At 41.9% G+C, this 16,818-nt stretch overlaps 1 protein-coding gene across 1 annotated transcript; it reads left to right on the plus strand.

Moving 5' to 3' along the window:
* Positions 1–2,630: 2,630 nt before the first annotated feature.
* Positions 2,631–8,355, plus strand: zcchc10 (zinc finger, CCHC domain containing 10; the record flags this gene model as incomplete). The annotated part of the gene is made up of 4 exons (XM_080748949.1): positions 2,631–2,671; positions 4,376–4,537; positions 5,123–5,167; positions 7,753–8,355. 4 exons carry the CDS (start codon positions 2,631–2,633, stop codon positions 7,970–7,972), a joined length of 468 nt encoding a protein of 155 aa, XP_080605075.1. The 3' UTR covers positions 7,973–8,355.
* Positions 8,356–16,818: the final 8,463 nt, after the last annotated feature.

The following is a 16,818-nucleotide window of genomic DNA, read 5'->3' on the forward strand; positions in this document are numbered from 1 at the left end:
TATTTATTAAAGAAAAAGTACATTTCAAATGATTTTTTTATGAAAAAATGAAGAAAAAAATACATGATAAAATTTGATTGATTGATTTAAGTATTTATTAGAAGATTGCATAAAAAAAAGGTACAGTTTGTCAACTAAAAAGAGATTCGACTTATTTACACAGGAAACCTTTTTGTATCTCTTATAACATTGAATGCAGTAGGCTAGATATCTTCAGAAAAACAGGTGTAAACAAAAACAACAATGCAAAAATAAAAAGGTAGCCTATTTACAAAGATTTTCTTTTTTTCTTGGGTGATTTTATGAATCAAAAAAATAATAATGGACCTTGAATGTTGAATCTAGAGTTGCAACACCAATTAACCATTGACAGCCCAAACATCCAAACAGAAATGTCCTATCTCTCATTTCTTCCTCTCTGCTGTCCACCTATCCTTCTCCATGTCATAGAAGGAGGATTGTTTGAATTTCTTCCATGACATCTCCTTTGCCATGCCTTTGTCTTTGTACAACGAAAGCACTTTTGATGGACAGTAAACGTACTTCCCAGACACTCCTGGAAACCCAGTATGGAGATGCGGACTGTTTGGGCCCTGCTTGAGCCCCTGGTGGCAGAAACGACAAAGTCGTCCCCTAGGTTGAGTGTCCGGGAGTTTCCTTTTTTCTGGGCTTTGGACTCCACTCTCTGTTTTGTTGAGTCCAGTTCACGTTGAAAGAACTCAGTCAGTGCAAACTCCTCAAATGACATTTTGGGATTTGTCAAACCCTCTGCAGAGTAAGCTTTGAACACCTTAGTGGAGCAGTAAAAATATCGCACTGACGGTTTTTGATAGAAGAAATGAATCGAGGATCCATCTCCAGCTGAGTACCGGGATTTAGGCTGCCCACAGGAGAGACATTTCTTTGTTTGTGCCCGTGGTTGCTGCTGCAGCTGCTGCTGTTGCAGCAATATGTCCTGCACCATTTTCTGGATCTCTTCCTTTGCAACAACTGGGACATGGACAGGTTTGAGATCCAGGTGGCCTTCAGTTTCCTGTTTAATAGAAACAGTCCTGGCTGTAGTTTCCTGTTTAATAGAAACAGTCCTGGCTGGAGAACTGATCATCTGCAGACTGGACTGAAAACACTGATCTGCAGTGTGTAGATCGATGTCCAGATGTTTGTTTTTTTTCTCCAGCAGTGTTTCTTGTGTGTCTATCTCTCTCTGGAAAAGGTTGCACAGGAACTCTGCAGCCGCACTCAGGCGCTGCAACACAAACACACGGACAAGCTTCACACAACAAACATCAGCGCCACACTGCTGTTTGTCCAAAACACACAATATCTCCTCTCCCACCGACGTCATGTGTTCATTTATCTTCAGCCGTACAGACTCCATTTGACAAGTGTTTACCTCCTTCAAGAGCTTATTCAAGAGATGTTTGTTTTTCACCGAGATCACAACACGCGATTACTTCCGGGTCAACGTGTTTCACACATGCGCAGTAAAGGATCCAGGCACCGTTGCATTCTCACTACGTTTCGACAGCGACACCTAGCTGTCTCGTCCCCTGAAACACATGGCGTACAAAATGCGTGATTCCTAAACCCACCAGGATTGAGTTAAGACCCGCCTCCTCTCGATAATCTTAAGTATGAAAGTGCCCATGAACGTTAGTGCTGCTCGCTCAAGTGCAAAGTACCTACTACCTACTGATCCATTACAATAATACACGCAGCATAATAGGCACAAAGCCATATCCAAACCATAACAATGTAACTGATAATCAGTAAGAGTTTTTATTTTGAGCACAGTAGTGACAAATTAATAGCTTTCTCAGTACGTTTTTCTCTTTAGCAAAGTTACACAGTTTTCCCTTTATTAAGCACAATACAATTAAGTCAGTTTCAAGTTTTTTTTAGCACAGTTTATTTTGAGCACTGTAGTGAGAAATTAATAGTTGTGCATTGTGCAAGTACAAGTCTTCATGCCTCTGACTTTATCCACCCTCCGTGTCGTGTGTCAGGCAGGGATTTCAGCGAATTCAGCCACTCCTGGAAGAGGCGGGTCTTAACTCAAGCCTGGTGGGTTTAGGAATCACGCGTACAAAATGGACCACTTCATTTAAAATGTCTTTTCTTTTCTTCTTTATGCGCTTTTCCCCCTTTTGTTATTGATGATAGCCAATGCAAAGTTCCGCCTGTCTTCTAGTGTTATGAGATACATAAAGTGGTTCCTGCATGTGTAAATAAGCTGAAAAGCTTACTAGGATCTCCTTTTAGTTGAGCTTGTACCAGTGATTTGTACTTGTCATGAAACTGTACTTTTTCCTATGCATGTTAAACTTCTAAAATTCTTCAATCAATCAATTAAACCATTTGTGGCATGATTGGTCCTTTGGGCTTTATATTTGTTACACACGCATCGACGTGTAAACTAACAGCATGTAGGCCAATGTTATGAATTCAATAACATATTCATAAAAGACAACAAACATATCAAGTTGTGGGCTGTCAAATATGAACCAACAAAAAGTGGTTGCAAGCAATTTGGCATCCTTACCAACGGAGGGCGATAATGCGATTCGATTAACTAAATGCCGGAAGCTTACTACTTAGACAATAACAAAGAAGACAAAGTAAAGCGCAACATGGCGACTCCCATGCACAGAATCATAGCTCGGAGGCAGGCGTAAGTCTAGTTTATTTACTATAAAGTGTCCGTTTGAATAGCCTTGCGGTGACGGTACAATGTTAATGTATGAATCCAGTGTTCAGTGATGATGAAATGAAAACTACGTTGATATGTTATTTTTGTACGAACTATCAGCAGCGTCGATGGCTTGATGGCTTCGCGTTTGCCTCTATTCAATCAGCACTTTATTGTTAATATATTTTGTGAGTTTGATCATATATTCCAGTGGTTTTCAACCAGTGGTCCGGGGACCACCAGTGGTCCGGGGACCACCAGTGGTCCTTGAGGGGGTACCAGGTGGTCCCCAGCTAAATTGTGGAGAGTTGTTAACCAAATGGACCCTTATAGATCTTTACTCAAATGGTGGTCTGTGGCTCAAATGCCGAATAAATAATGGACCTTGATATGAAAACCACTTTTTATATACAATTTCTTAGTTGTAGTCGATTTCTAGTTGTACAAAGGCCCGGGCCTTTGATATGGCAAAGTCTGGCCTCCAACTAATAGTCCACACACAAAATCAGCATTGGCACACTGGCTGAAACGAATTTCTGTAGAATCCACCAGAGAAATAAGAAAAATGTAATAAGATAAAGAAGAATCTAACCTAGCCAGATGCCACTCAGTCCAAATGATTAGAATGATCTATGAATAGAACATTTGTTTACAGGGCAATAATCGCAATATAGGTATCAATCAAGTACTTCATTTGGAAGTACCCAGCCATGCCTTTCCATTATAATAATTCGAATGTAGCGACATCACAAAGATAACCCCAGGATGTTTTACACAGAGACCGAGAAGAAACCGAAAAGGACAAACAAAAGCAAAACTGTCAGGCCAAGACCCTGGAAGTTGGTTGATGTTTTTTTCTGGGGTGATTTTATGAGTTCAGATTTGAGGCAGATGTAACTCTAGGTTATGTTATGTTTTAATATGTTGAATCTAGAGTTGCAACACCAACCATTGACAGCCCAAACATCTAAACAGAAAAGTCCTATCCGATTGCATTAAACAACATTAAACCCACCGACATTGCAGCTGTACAGAAAGCTTTAATTATCCTCTTTCTATCTGCAAAGTGTTTGTTTCATAAAAATCCTCTGTAGACATGTAATGAACTACATTTTCTGTCAATAAATTCTGTGCACGTCATTCTTTTTCTATGTCCGGAAGCGCTCGTTGGATGTCACTCCTGTGTACCACCTATTTCTAAATTGCACATAATGCAGGATGCAGCGGGACGTTTTTATCAAAAACAAGCCAACTCCAACACCCGCACAGAATTTATTAACAGAAAGTAGCTAACATGTTTACGGTGTATTTTTATGAAACAAACACTTAGCAGATAAAATTAGGATATTTCAAGCTTTCCATACAGCATAATTTAAACATTGTTTAATGCAATCAGATAGCACTTTTCTGTTGGTTGGTGTTTCAACTCTAGATTCTACAAAAATCTAGGGTTGCAATTTGCGGCTAGGGCAGATGGTGAATGTTTGTCATGAGACGAGTATTCCAGAGGAGTGGGGTTGCCATACGCATACTGTACTCTGTCCCCAAAACGTTCTAAGCTGGTGTGAGGGGTAGAGAGGTCTACTTAAATGAAAATCTTCCGGCAGCCATGTTTGTTAACGTAAAGTATTTTATTACTGATAAAGGTTACATGAAATTACTTTTGTATGTGCTTACTGCTTACAGAGAGGCCAACAAGCAAAATGTGAGGTGCCAGAAGTGTTTGGAATTCGGTCACTGGACCTACGAGTGCACAGGAAAGAGGAAATATCTTCACAGACCGACAAGAACAACTGAAATGAAAAAGAAACTCAAGGAAAATGAGAATAAACAGAACAATCTGACTGGGTAAGTTTTCTTAGATCTCCGCCTATTGATACATTAGGTGAAATCTCGCTTCACTCAATGAATGGGATGAAACTGGTGGAAATAATTAAAGAATGTTAAAAATAACTGCATTGCAGACAGAACCAATGCAATGCCTTTAGGGCGGTCCTTCATATTGAGACCATGATACTTTATTAGATAATGTTTCAACAAAATGGCGTGCATTTTTACAAAGGCTGTTCTGACCATTGTTTTTTAGATTGCCGCAATTAGTAGATTCTCAGTTGTAGATTTTGCTACGGTATTCAAAACGTTTTTTTTTTTTTTTTTTTTTTTTTTTTGTAATCGGTTAAATCCATTCGTTCAATTAACTTTTGCACCCCTAAGATATCTGCAATTTTCATTATGCTGCTGCTGGATCTAGCTGCTTGAAATGAAGGATGCAGTTATTCTTTATTCCTCTAGATGGCGATAAATGACAATAACAGATAACCAAGTCACATCCACCATGAAGGCTTCACTTTACCAGTGTTACTGTGCTGTAAAACAGTTTGTCTCTATTGATCAACAATAAATGTACTAAACATTTTTTCTGTCTGTTTGCAGACCAGGTACAGAAGTTGCTATTAGTGAGAAGAAATCAAAGAAGAAGTAAGTAATAAATTCAGTGTGTAATCTGACTGTATCATAGTGATATGTAGAGATCTTTTTTTAATAACTGTGTATATGAGATGTTGGGTGTAGTGTGCAATGATGTGAAACCTGTGGGAAATTCTTACATTGTCCAACCCTAGCCTAAAGCATCACACAGGCAAGCAGTATTAGCCACAGTATCACTTCACAGATGTTAAGGTCACATTATGTCAGGATACGTATCTTATGTAATAGTATGTAATGGCAGAGTGAGCGTCTTTGAACACGTGTGATTGCCCCTCTCCCACATTGTGGTGCTGTATGGACCTGCTAACTAACATGCTTGTAGTCACCCTGCCCACTAGTCACTTCACAACCCACAGCCTTGTGGGTGGGCCGATTTCAGTATGGTGTCGAGACTTGAGTCAATACAGTAACTGGCCATTATGAGTCCATTCACACGTCAGTGTATTTTGCTATCCGACGAGTCACCACAGTTTTTGAGCAGTGATGGCTGAGTGGTTAGTGTCCATACCTAGGACTTCGGAGACCCCAGAGGTCGCAGGTACGATTCCCCGCTCCAGCTATCACTGCTCCCCCCCTCGCGCTCCTTGTGGGCTGCACTGGGTTCAGCTAAGCAGCTGGGTTGGGCTGCGATACCCGAATTTCCCTCGCGGGAGGAGTAGGTAACTATCAGTTTCCCTCCGTGGACAACAAGCCACATAGTAGAACAGGTTAACAGTTTCATGTATCTTGGACTCACTTTGGACAATAGACATGAGTTTGATCAATACATTACATCTATCCATACACGTTTTCAGCAAAGATCATTATCTGTTGCCCCTCATTTTCTGCTATTGTATAAAAGCATTATTCAACCTGTTCTGTTCCACATGTGTTTTCACTATACTGTCCATGCCTAACAGAAACAAACTTTACAGTATTACCCGTATTGCTTCCAAGATCATCTGACTTCCCACACACACACTTGCTGATATGAACAATAAGGCCTATCACACACTTAGCACTTTCAATAACAAATGACACTGATCATCCCCTGTATCGCTACTTCCACCTCATGCCATCGGAGCGAAGATACAGAACCCTGAAGTGGGAAAAGGTTAGTTTTAGCAGGAGTTTTGTCCCCTCAGCCATTCCTGCACTAAAAAAAGATGCGTCGCCCCCGTCGATACGATGGTTTTATGTGTACAGTGGGAGTGGGGACCTTGTGTTTTGTTTTGTCTTTGTGATATTTTGTGTTAAATGGTTATGCATTGTTTTTGTTGTTGTTTTCGAACAGACTTGTGAAGACAAATATCCCTCTGAGTGTTCAGGGACAGTAAACATTATTCTTAGTGCTGAGTGCACTTAAGTCCCTTTTCGACTGCAGTTTTAGCACCACACTATACAACACCCACCCGATCCCCAATGCAACAACACACCGCACCACTAAAATATATCGAAATTTTCCATTACACAAAAGTACCCCTATCGGTAAGAAACAAATTGACCCTATTAACTAGGGATGTCACCGAATAATCGATTTTCGAATATTCGTTCGATTAATCAATATTCGATTTTAATATTTCATAATCGAAAATCGAAAAAATATTAATATTTTTTTTTCTTTTTTTCTTTTTTCTTTTTTAATACTATTTTTTGGCTTAGTTAGTTAGTTTCAACCAATATATAGAATATAGGCTAACAATAGTATTAATGATAATAGTAAATGGCAATTGATTTATTATTCACACCAGCACCAACTGTAAACTTTGTAGACAGAGTGAAGGAGCACAGCAGAGTGGCAGCTGCCTGCTACACACTCCCCTCCCCCCCTGTCTCAGACACAGGTGTGATTGATTCAGGCTTGATTGTTTGGTACTTGGTGGCCATCATCAAAGAAAAGGGAAAACAGCGTCCTCTGTATTGTAAAGCATCACAGAATCTGTTCTTGAGAGATTAGGTGAACAGTACACTGGCACACTAAAGAGAAAGATGAAGAGTAGTAGTTAGGCTACCAATTACCTGAAGAGCCATGTTGTACATATGTAAATGTGCATTGAAATCCAGTAAAAAAAAAAGAAAAACAAAAAATGTTTTTTTTTTTTTTTTTATAAAAAAAAAATAATAATTAATTATCGATTTTCGAATAATATTCGATTATTGCTATAGAATAATCGATTTTGATAAAGGTCCATTTTTGACATCCCTACTATTAACTGTGATTATAATACACTATAAAGTATTAATGTATTACTATGATAATTATAATACACTATAATAGATTATAATAGTGGTCTTATAACACAATAGAATGGATTATCATGTATTACAACTACATCCTGGTGGTCTAAATGAAAAGTCAGTGAGTGATCAGTCATTATGAAGTGTTTGGCCCTGTTTGGCCTAGCTCAGACCGACTCTAGATTGGATACTTTTTAGTACCATGTTTAGTACCGCTTTCACACCACTCTACCCAGGTCCTTGTAGTGGAAAACATGGCACAAGTGGAGGGTGTGGAGTGGTGTGGTGTTGGGCCATGTCAGTGGAAAAGGGGCTTTTTTAACACTATTTTTCATGACCGCCGTCTCCCTCACTCCCAGGTCTAAAGAGTCCAGCAGCGGTAGCAGCGGCTCCGACAGCTCGTCCTCTGACTCGTCGTCTGACAGCAGCGACTCCTCCAGCTCCTCCTCGGACGACAGCAGCAGCGACAGCGACGACAGTTCCTCTTCCTCCTCGTCTTCCTCTTCCTCAAGCTCAGACTCGGGAAGCAGCAGTGACTCCGACGAAGGGCCCCCGAAGAAGAAGAAAAAGAAGAAATAGATTAGTAATAGTGTCATTTATCTGTGATGTTCGTTACTGCTTTTTCGTTAGTGTTGTTTTTTAGGTGTCCACTCCCATAAACGTTTTTTGGAAATGGTAACCTTTTAGAGAGGTGTGTGTGGAGCTGTATCAATGGATGGATAAGATGGTACATTTGCTCTGTCGATAACCGTTGTTACGTTTGGCAGGGATAATGCAGTTGGATATGATTCTTATTGGTCAGATTGATCGTTGTATATTTTGTTTTCACATCTCTGGCTTCTCACCTGCATATTAACATGATAGTTTATGATTATTATTGTTTGCCCTCTATCCTTGGACATCTCTTTTGACCCTTTTCATTTTGAATTTGTTAAATTTGTACATTTTCAGCCAAACCTTCTCTGTATAACAGACAGTCTAATGAAATGTGTACCGAGTTTGGAAAAGGCATTAAAAAGAGTTTTTAAGAGATCTGAATTGATAAACGCATTTCATTGGCGTTATTGTTGAATAATTGTTGGATGTCAAATGCTTCCCACCAAGGCAAGGCCCCCCTGTGTACCTATTTTGTTAATTTTTTACCAATCGCATTACTTAATAGATTCATTTGAAAATAAAGTAGTTATCAGATTTGGGTCTCCATGATTTAAGCGTAAAATAAAATGCTCCGTTGTGCCAGTCAAAGTGTGTACCGGTATGCATAATCTGCTATACCAGCTTGTAGACCCCCTGAGGATTGTATAATGATACATTTATTAATTTAACAGCAAATGCGTTTACCCAAGACATAACATTTTAAAGATAGTTTTTTTTTGGCTTTTATGCCTTTATTGATAGGACAGTAGACTGACAGGAAATGGGGGGAGAGATGGGGAGTGACACGCAGCAAAGGTCGTCCAGATTGGGAATCGAACCGGCGCTGCCGCCAGGCATCCATGCCTATGTGGCAATGCCTATATGTGGTATGCGCCTGGACCAGTAGGCCAGCGGGCACCCAAGACATAACATTTTAAGATAGTCGATATTGGCTTGACCGTCAACCACCACATATCTCTATTTAGTATATCGACATAGGCAATGGTGTACTCTATGTGCACATTAGATTTTTATACAATCCAATCCTCAATGTTATCCTTTTAGTGTCCTTTTGAAATACTGCATATATTGATTTAGACCTACTGTACATTAGCCAAACATTTATGGGTGGTTGTACTCATGGGAACACAAGAATGAAATTAAGTGGAGATTCTATATCACTGTTTTAAATTAATCTGCAATTCTGCATCATGAAAAATTAATTCACTGCATTAATTTTCGTATCCTAGGAAGAATAAAGCCCTTGTGTCAGCGAAGACACAACCAGCCTGCCTTGTATGAACATGTTAATACAAGGGTTTGGCAGGAATGAGAGTATCGGTAAATTACCGGATTGAATTACATTATTCCTGTGCTCTATATACCACCAGCGTATATGCATCAACCAAAAGTAGATGTAGCCTGTCTGCACTACTCAATATGATTGTCGTGGAACATCTTGTGGTTTTGAAGCTAATCAGCTACAATGAGAAAGTTTAGATGGAACCCCTGTAAACTATAATCTGAGTGTGACAACATGCCATGGTTTTCTTGGTTCTATCTATTCTTTTTACACTTTGACAAAGGAAAGATTTATTGTTGCAAGAAGTTGCGACCAAAGGTCACAGTTTAGTCTATGGGTTTGCCTCTGACAACCGCTCTGGCTGAACTGTGATGTCACACTAACAGAATCCCTTTTATGCCCATATATGGAGTTCCCTGATGTCATCAATATTAAGCCCATATCTAACAGGACTTCATATGGGAATGCCCATATATGGAGGCCAGTCACATACCACACAAACAGAATCCATATATGGCCAAGACAGATGGCCAAGACAGCCCATATCTGTGTGGCTGGTTCTACAGACAGGGATCTCCATGTATGGGCATAAAAGGGTATGATGTCAGATGTCATAGACATCATAGGACTTTCACATAACGAATAACTGAGTAAGCATGTTTCAGCTCTCAGCATATTTCCATATACAGTACATGGATCTCCATATATGGGTACCAGGGGTCTCCATATTATGGGTAACTGGTCCGATATACATCACTGGAAAAAAAATATCTACAATCCCCAATTCCTTCATATTACAGATTCATAATCCAACTATTACTAAATTAACCTCCTAAAATGTCAGCATGTTAATGTATTTCCTTGGGTGAAGTGAGTTCGAACCCTGCCTGGGGTAGATGTCAGCAAGGGCATGTGGTTGCAACGGGTCCCTAACACCAAATCAAATGGCTTCAGATCTGAGCCAAGTCTCCTGAAGAGGCGTGTCTGAAGCCTGTCCTGGAAGTGTAAAACATGGTTAACTTCAAATCAAGCAACCCGCAAAGCGAAATGACCCGAAAATAGCTGAAGTACAAGCCCACCACAAGCCTCAAAGTCAAAGCAGTGGTGTAAAAAGTAACTAAGTACATTCACTCAAGTACTGTACTTAAGTACAATTTTGAGGTATTTTTGAGCGGTGGTCACACCATCTCCATAGCGTGGCTGTGTGTGTATGCTTGTATCCGTCCGTGTGTGTCTGTCTGTCTGTCTGTCTGTGTATGTGGCCTGAGCCAGGCCTGCAATACAGTTGAGTGACCAGAGAGGTGCTGTTGAGCAGCCTTGAAATGTCTATTAGCGCATGTATGAACACACGCACACACACACACACACACACACACACACACACACACACACACACACACACACACACACACACACACACACACACACAGCATTGAAATTAATGGACACCACCATTCGGTTCACACTGTGTGATTTTTTACATTACTGGAGTATTTCCATTGCTGTTTTCAAAAGATTTGTATAGACTTGAAAACTGAAAAAATTCAGACGTTGACATAATGAGTAGCCTACTTTTACTTACTAAGTATAAGACCTATTTTGATACCAATAGGCCTACCGATAGTCGCACCGATACTCAACTACATTTTGAATTCCTGAATTTTACTTGTATCAGAGTAGGCTACTTCTACATTGCAGCATTGATACTTTTACATTTCAATGTACTTTAAACGATTTGAGTAGGCCTACTTTCTCCACCACAAGCCTCTGTCCGACGTCCCACTAGTCCGACGCTGGTGAACGCTAACCTGGTGAACCATAACCCTAACCTCAGTAAAACTATGCCTAAACCTAACCCGGCCTAACCTCAGTAAAATTATGCCTAAACCTAACCCTAACCTCAGTAAAACTATGACAAAACCTAACCCTAAGCTCAGTAAAACTATGATTAAACCTAACCCTAACCTCAGTAAAACTATGACTAAACCTAACCCTAACCTCAGTAAAACTATAGCCCATTTTCCACTGGCCCAACTCCACACCACTAAATGGTAAAATGGTAAATGGTGCATTTATATAGCGCTTTTAATCCAAAGCGCTTTACATAGATTGTGCATTACATTCACCCATTCACACACACATTCATACACCGGTGGTGGAGGAAGCCATGCAAGGCACCAACCTACTCACAGGAGGCAATTAGGGGTTCAGAGTCTTGCCCAAGGACCCTTCGACATTAACTCAGGGGGAGCCCGGATTCGAACTGGGAACCCTTCGGGATTTATACCCTTCGTGCTCTAATACCAGTTTCTCTACCCCTGAGCTATGCCGCCACCACTCCACACCACACCGCCCACTTGTGCCAGGTTTTCCACTACAAGGACCTGGGTAGAGTGGTGTGAAAGTGGTACTAAACAGGGTACTAAAAAGTATCCACTCTAGAGTAGGTCTGAGCTAGGCCAAACAGGGCCAAACACTTCATAATGACTGATCACTCACTGACTTTGCATTTAGACCAACAGGATATAGTTGTAATACATGATAATAGATTCTATTGTGTTATAACCACTATTATAATCTATTATAGTGTATTTTAATTATCATAGTAATACATTAATACTTTATAATGTATTATAATCACAGTTATAATCCATTACAGTGCATTATAATTAGGATAGTTGTAATACAAATTTATATTGTATTATAATCACAGTTAAAAGGGTCAATTTGTTTCTTACCGATAGGGGTACTTTTTTGTAAAGGAAAATGTAGATATTTTTATGTGGTGCGGTGTGGTGTAGTGTGGTGTGGTGTGGTGCTAAAACTGCAGTCGAAAAGGGGCTTAAGACTAAACCTAACCCTAACCTCAGTAAAACTATGCCTAAACAAACCTAACCTTAACCCTTAGTCGGACAAATAGGACGTATCGAGATTTCCCCCCTCAAAGTATGCAGTTCTCAACGGGCCTGAAAATTAAGGCCCGGCCCTAACTGGGCCGTAACTGGGCTGGCCCAGAGGCCCGGCCCGGCCCGGCCCAACTAATTAGCATACATTTAGGGCCCTATACCCGAAAACCATCTGGTCCAGTCGGGTTTGGGAAGCATTTGAGAATCTATCACAGAGTGGCTATCACAGAGTAAAAGTAATAAAATAATACAAATATAAAAACTTTTTTCATTGAGCCCGAGGTCCGGCTCGGCCAGACTAAATTAGCATACATATTAGGCCCCACACTACCCTAAATGCCGGGTCGGGTTCGGGTTCGGGTATGGCCGGGTTCGGGCAGAATGTGAGAACTGCATGCATCGGACTTTAATACAGTATCTGGCTTAAAGTCCTGTTCGCAATTTGGTGTTAGGGGAGTTTCTCACCTGAACTGAGTCAGTGGGTCCCTAGACATGAAAAATCACAGAGGTGCTCGTCCGCCATAGTGCCAGGAATGGCGCAATGGCCAAATCAAATATGGCTGCCATCGGCTATGATGAAAATCCAACTTTTCTGTTTCTGGGTGTATATGCACATGTAATACCTCTATTTGGACTAATTGTGGTGTGGGGAATTCATTTCTGATATTGTTTTGACCATTTTGGGCGATTTGGACCTCAAAAGGTCATGGTCAAGGTCATTTTGCTATTCCGAAGACCGTGGGCCATAACTTCCCAGCCAGCACGCCCACATGGGTCCCGCATGGGTACGAGTTGGGCTACTTGGGTACCACGTGGGCATGGGCTTGATGTGGGCAAATTGCATGGGTCCCACGTGGGATACATGTGGGATACCTGGGCATGGGTTGGAAGTGGGCTTTCCCACATGGTTCCCACATGGGCTACATGTGGGCTAACTGGGCATGGGATTGAAGTGGGCTGGCCCAAGTGGTTCCCACGTGGGCTACATGTGGGATAACTGGGCATGGGATGGAGGTGGGCTGGCCCAAGTGGTTCCCACATGGGCTACATGTGGGCTAACTGGGCATGGGATGGAAGTGGGTTGGCCCACGTGGTTCCCGCATGGGCTACATGTGGGCTAACTGGGCATGGGATGGAAGTGGGCTGGCCCACGTGGTTCCCGCATGGGCTACATGTGGGCTAAGTGGGCATGGGATGGAAGTGGGCTGGCCCAGGTGGTTCCTGCGTGGGCTACATGTGGGCTAAGTGGGCATGGGATGGACATGGGCTGGCCCACGTTGTTCCCGCATGGGCTACATGTCGGCTAAGTGGGCATGGGATGGAAGTGGGCTGGCCCAGGTGGTTCCCGCGTGGGCTACATGTGGGCTAACTGGGCATGGGATGGAAGTGGGTTGGCCCACGTGGTTCCCGCATGGGCTACATGTGGGCTAACTGGGCATGGGATGGACATGGGCTGGCCCACGTGGTTCCCGCATGGGCTACATGTGGGCTAACTGGGCATGGGATGGAAGTGGGTTGGCCCACGTGGTTCCCGCATGGGCTACATGTGGGCTAACTGGGCATGGGATGGAAGTGGGCTTGGCCACAAGGTTCCTGCATGGGCTACATGTGGGCTAACTGGGCATGGGATGGACATGGGCTGGCCCACGTGGTTCCCGCATGGGCTACATGTGGGCTAAGTGGGCATGGGATGGAAGTGGGCTGGCCCAGGTGGTTCCCGCGTGGGTTACATGTGGGCTAACTGCACATGGGATGGAAGTGGGTTGGCCCACATGGTTCCCGCATGGGCTACATGTGGGCTAACTGGGCATGGGATGGACATGGGCTGGCCCACGTGGTTCCCGCATGGGCTACATGTGGGCTAACTGGGCATGGGTTGGAAGTGGGCAGGCCCACATGGTTCCCACATTGGTCTACATAGATTTTTCAACTTCAAGCGCCAATCACTGGTTCCCACATCGGCCTATTTTTAAATGTATTTTTTTATTTAATTTCAGTTATTTTTTGGCTGTGAATTGGCCTAGGCAATGAGTGGGGAAAACTATTTCCTTTGAATGTTTCCATATGGACTTACGAAGTCTAGCCTAGTTATTAACAACAGCTTGACCAACATATCTATTCAGGGGGTTATGTATAAAGAAGAAAAATAATAATAAAGAAAAACATCGATGACTTTAATGCTATATCAATTCCATGCTGTACCGGTACCAGTAGGAGAGATAACAGGCAAAATGTTGACCAAAATAACACTTCTACTTTCTCTAATTGTGTAGACTTGTTGTAAATTAAGTAATGCAGATGTTTAACAATAATTTAGTGTAAAATGAAACTGTAGATCTATGAGGGTCCATTTGGTCACCAACTCGCAATCATTTAGCTAGGGACCACCTGGAACGCTCCCAAAAACCACTGGTGGTGTGTGTGCGTGTGCGTGTGTGCGTGCGTGCGTGCGTGCGTGCGTGTGTGCGCGCGCGTGTTGTGACATGTCTGTGTGTTGTGACATGTCTGCTTTATGTGCTGATAGGTACTTTTACAATATAATAATACATAATACACATTATTTAAAAGTCAGTAGCTGATTATACTTGATGCATTTTGGACAGACAGACAGACAGGCACATTGCACGCACGCACGCACGCACGCACGCACGCACGCACACACACACACACACACACACACACACACACACACACACACACACACACACACACACACACACACACACACACACACACACACACACACACACACACACACAGAGAGAGAGGGAGAGAGAGAGAGGGCAGACAGACCAACCAGGGACAGAATCTCATTACCATTTGAATACAGGGTGAGTTCACACGTCACTGTGAAGTCCATCTAACCAATCACTTTCCTTCTCAGATTTTGAAAAGTAACGGATAGAATTAGGAACTCATTTTCCACTAGGCTACTGTACTGTACTGTACTGTCTTGCGATTTGGCTTAACCCACGGATGGACCTTAAAACATCTAAAAGTATGGTAAGTAGCCTCATTGTCTACTCTATGTTCTAAAATGTTCTCAAACTAGCCCAGAGACAGGCTGGTTTTAACTCAAGGTTTGTTGTTTTTGTCAGCTTAACCAAGGACATTGTCTTAAACAAGTTGCATGTTTTAGCTCTAGATTTAAATTTGTTATCACATTGTAACCAATTATTTCAATTATTATTATTATTTAATTATTTAGTACAGCCAGATGCTTAAAGGTGGGCCAGAACATAACTTTTTCCCTCCTCAAAGATGTGTAGGCCTACATTGACATTTACATTGCTTTAACTTTTGATGGGGTCCTCAGAGTCACTAAAGGGGTTCCTCCAAATCTTTGTGTGATAGAAACCTTATTTTCTCATTTTTTATATTAACCACTTGAACCCTAGCGTCCATATTCTGAGAACTTGAGCCAAAAATAGCAGATCTACAAGCTCACAACGCCTTGCACTGCGAGGCGTTGTGAGCTTGTAGATCAGACATTTGGGCAAAGAGGTTTTGTAGAGAGGGAAAAGAGCAGACCAAGTAGTGAGTGAAATGTCAACTTTATTAAGTATTGACTGTTCAAGTGGTTAAATATCTGAAACACAAATCGACATGGATCCAAAATACAATGATGATTTTCCTGTCATGATGAAACTATATGGAATCTATGTGGTTTTGGTGGTCCCTGCTTCATCTCTCTCAACTAAGGGGTCCGTGGACTGAAAACATTGAGCATGCAAAACCAGTTTGTCCAAAGTCAGCAGGCACGTAGACAGTAAGTAGGCAGCTGATAGCATAGGCCTACTCAACTTGCTTATAGAGATGCAAATTTTTGCTATTGTGGGGGTTTACTTTGGGTCATCGTCACCTGGCTTTAAAAAGAATCAAATGTGCACACGCTTGCCAAATGGTCTGTCTCCTGTGTACTACACTATTGGACTAGTTACTTATTTAGAATATTATTAGGCTATAAAACATAGGCCTACATTAAACTCTTCAGCCCTATACATTTTGTCTATTTGAAAATAGCCGATCTACAAGCTCACAATGCGTCGCAATGCACTTCACTGGCATTTCGCCTACTAAAATCTCATTCCTGGTGACGCCAGTGTAAGTGTGTTTAAAGATAGAATGACTACTTTACATTCATATCTTGTGGCTAATCCTTTCTTTGACTTTTGCCATACACTCAGGAATTGCCATGTCGGAGATATCTAAGGTTAAGGCTTCCTGGGTGAAGGCAAGATGGACAGACCAGTGGAAGGCAGCAGAACCGTCCAGGCTTCACCAATTCATCAAGGATCTCACATATGTTCCTGACCAGCACCTCCCCCATAAGGAGTGGACAACCCTCAATCACCTGAGGACAGGTGTGGGACGTTTCAGTGCAGCACAGGATCCATCACAGACTGTGGAGCATGTCATGACCAGCTGCCCTATATACCAGCCACTGAATGGTGATCGTGGACGAGAATGATCATGACCTAGACAATGACACACTCGACTGGATTGCTGCAACGGAGTGTAAGGACATACAACAGAAAAATAACTGGATGATGTGCCATCCCAATAGACAAACTCTCTCT

The sequence above is a fragment of the Nannobrachium achirus genome, assembly GCF_963921795.1.
Source record: "Nannobrachium achirus genome assembly, chromosome: 19".
In the NCBI taxonomy this organism is placed as follows: Eukaryota; Metazoa; Chordata; class Actinopteri; order Myctophiformes; family Myctophidae; genus Nannobrachium; species Nannobrachium achirus.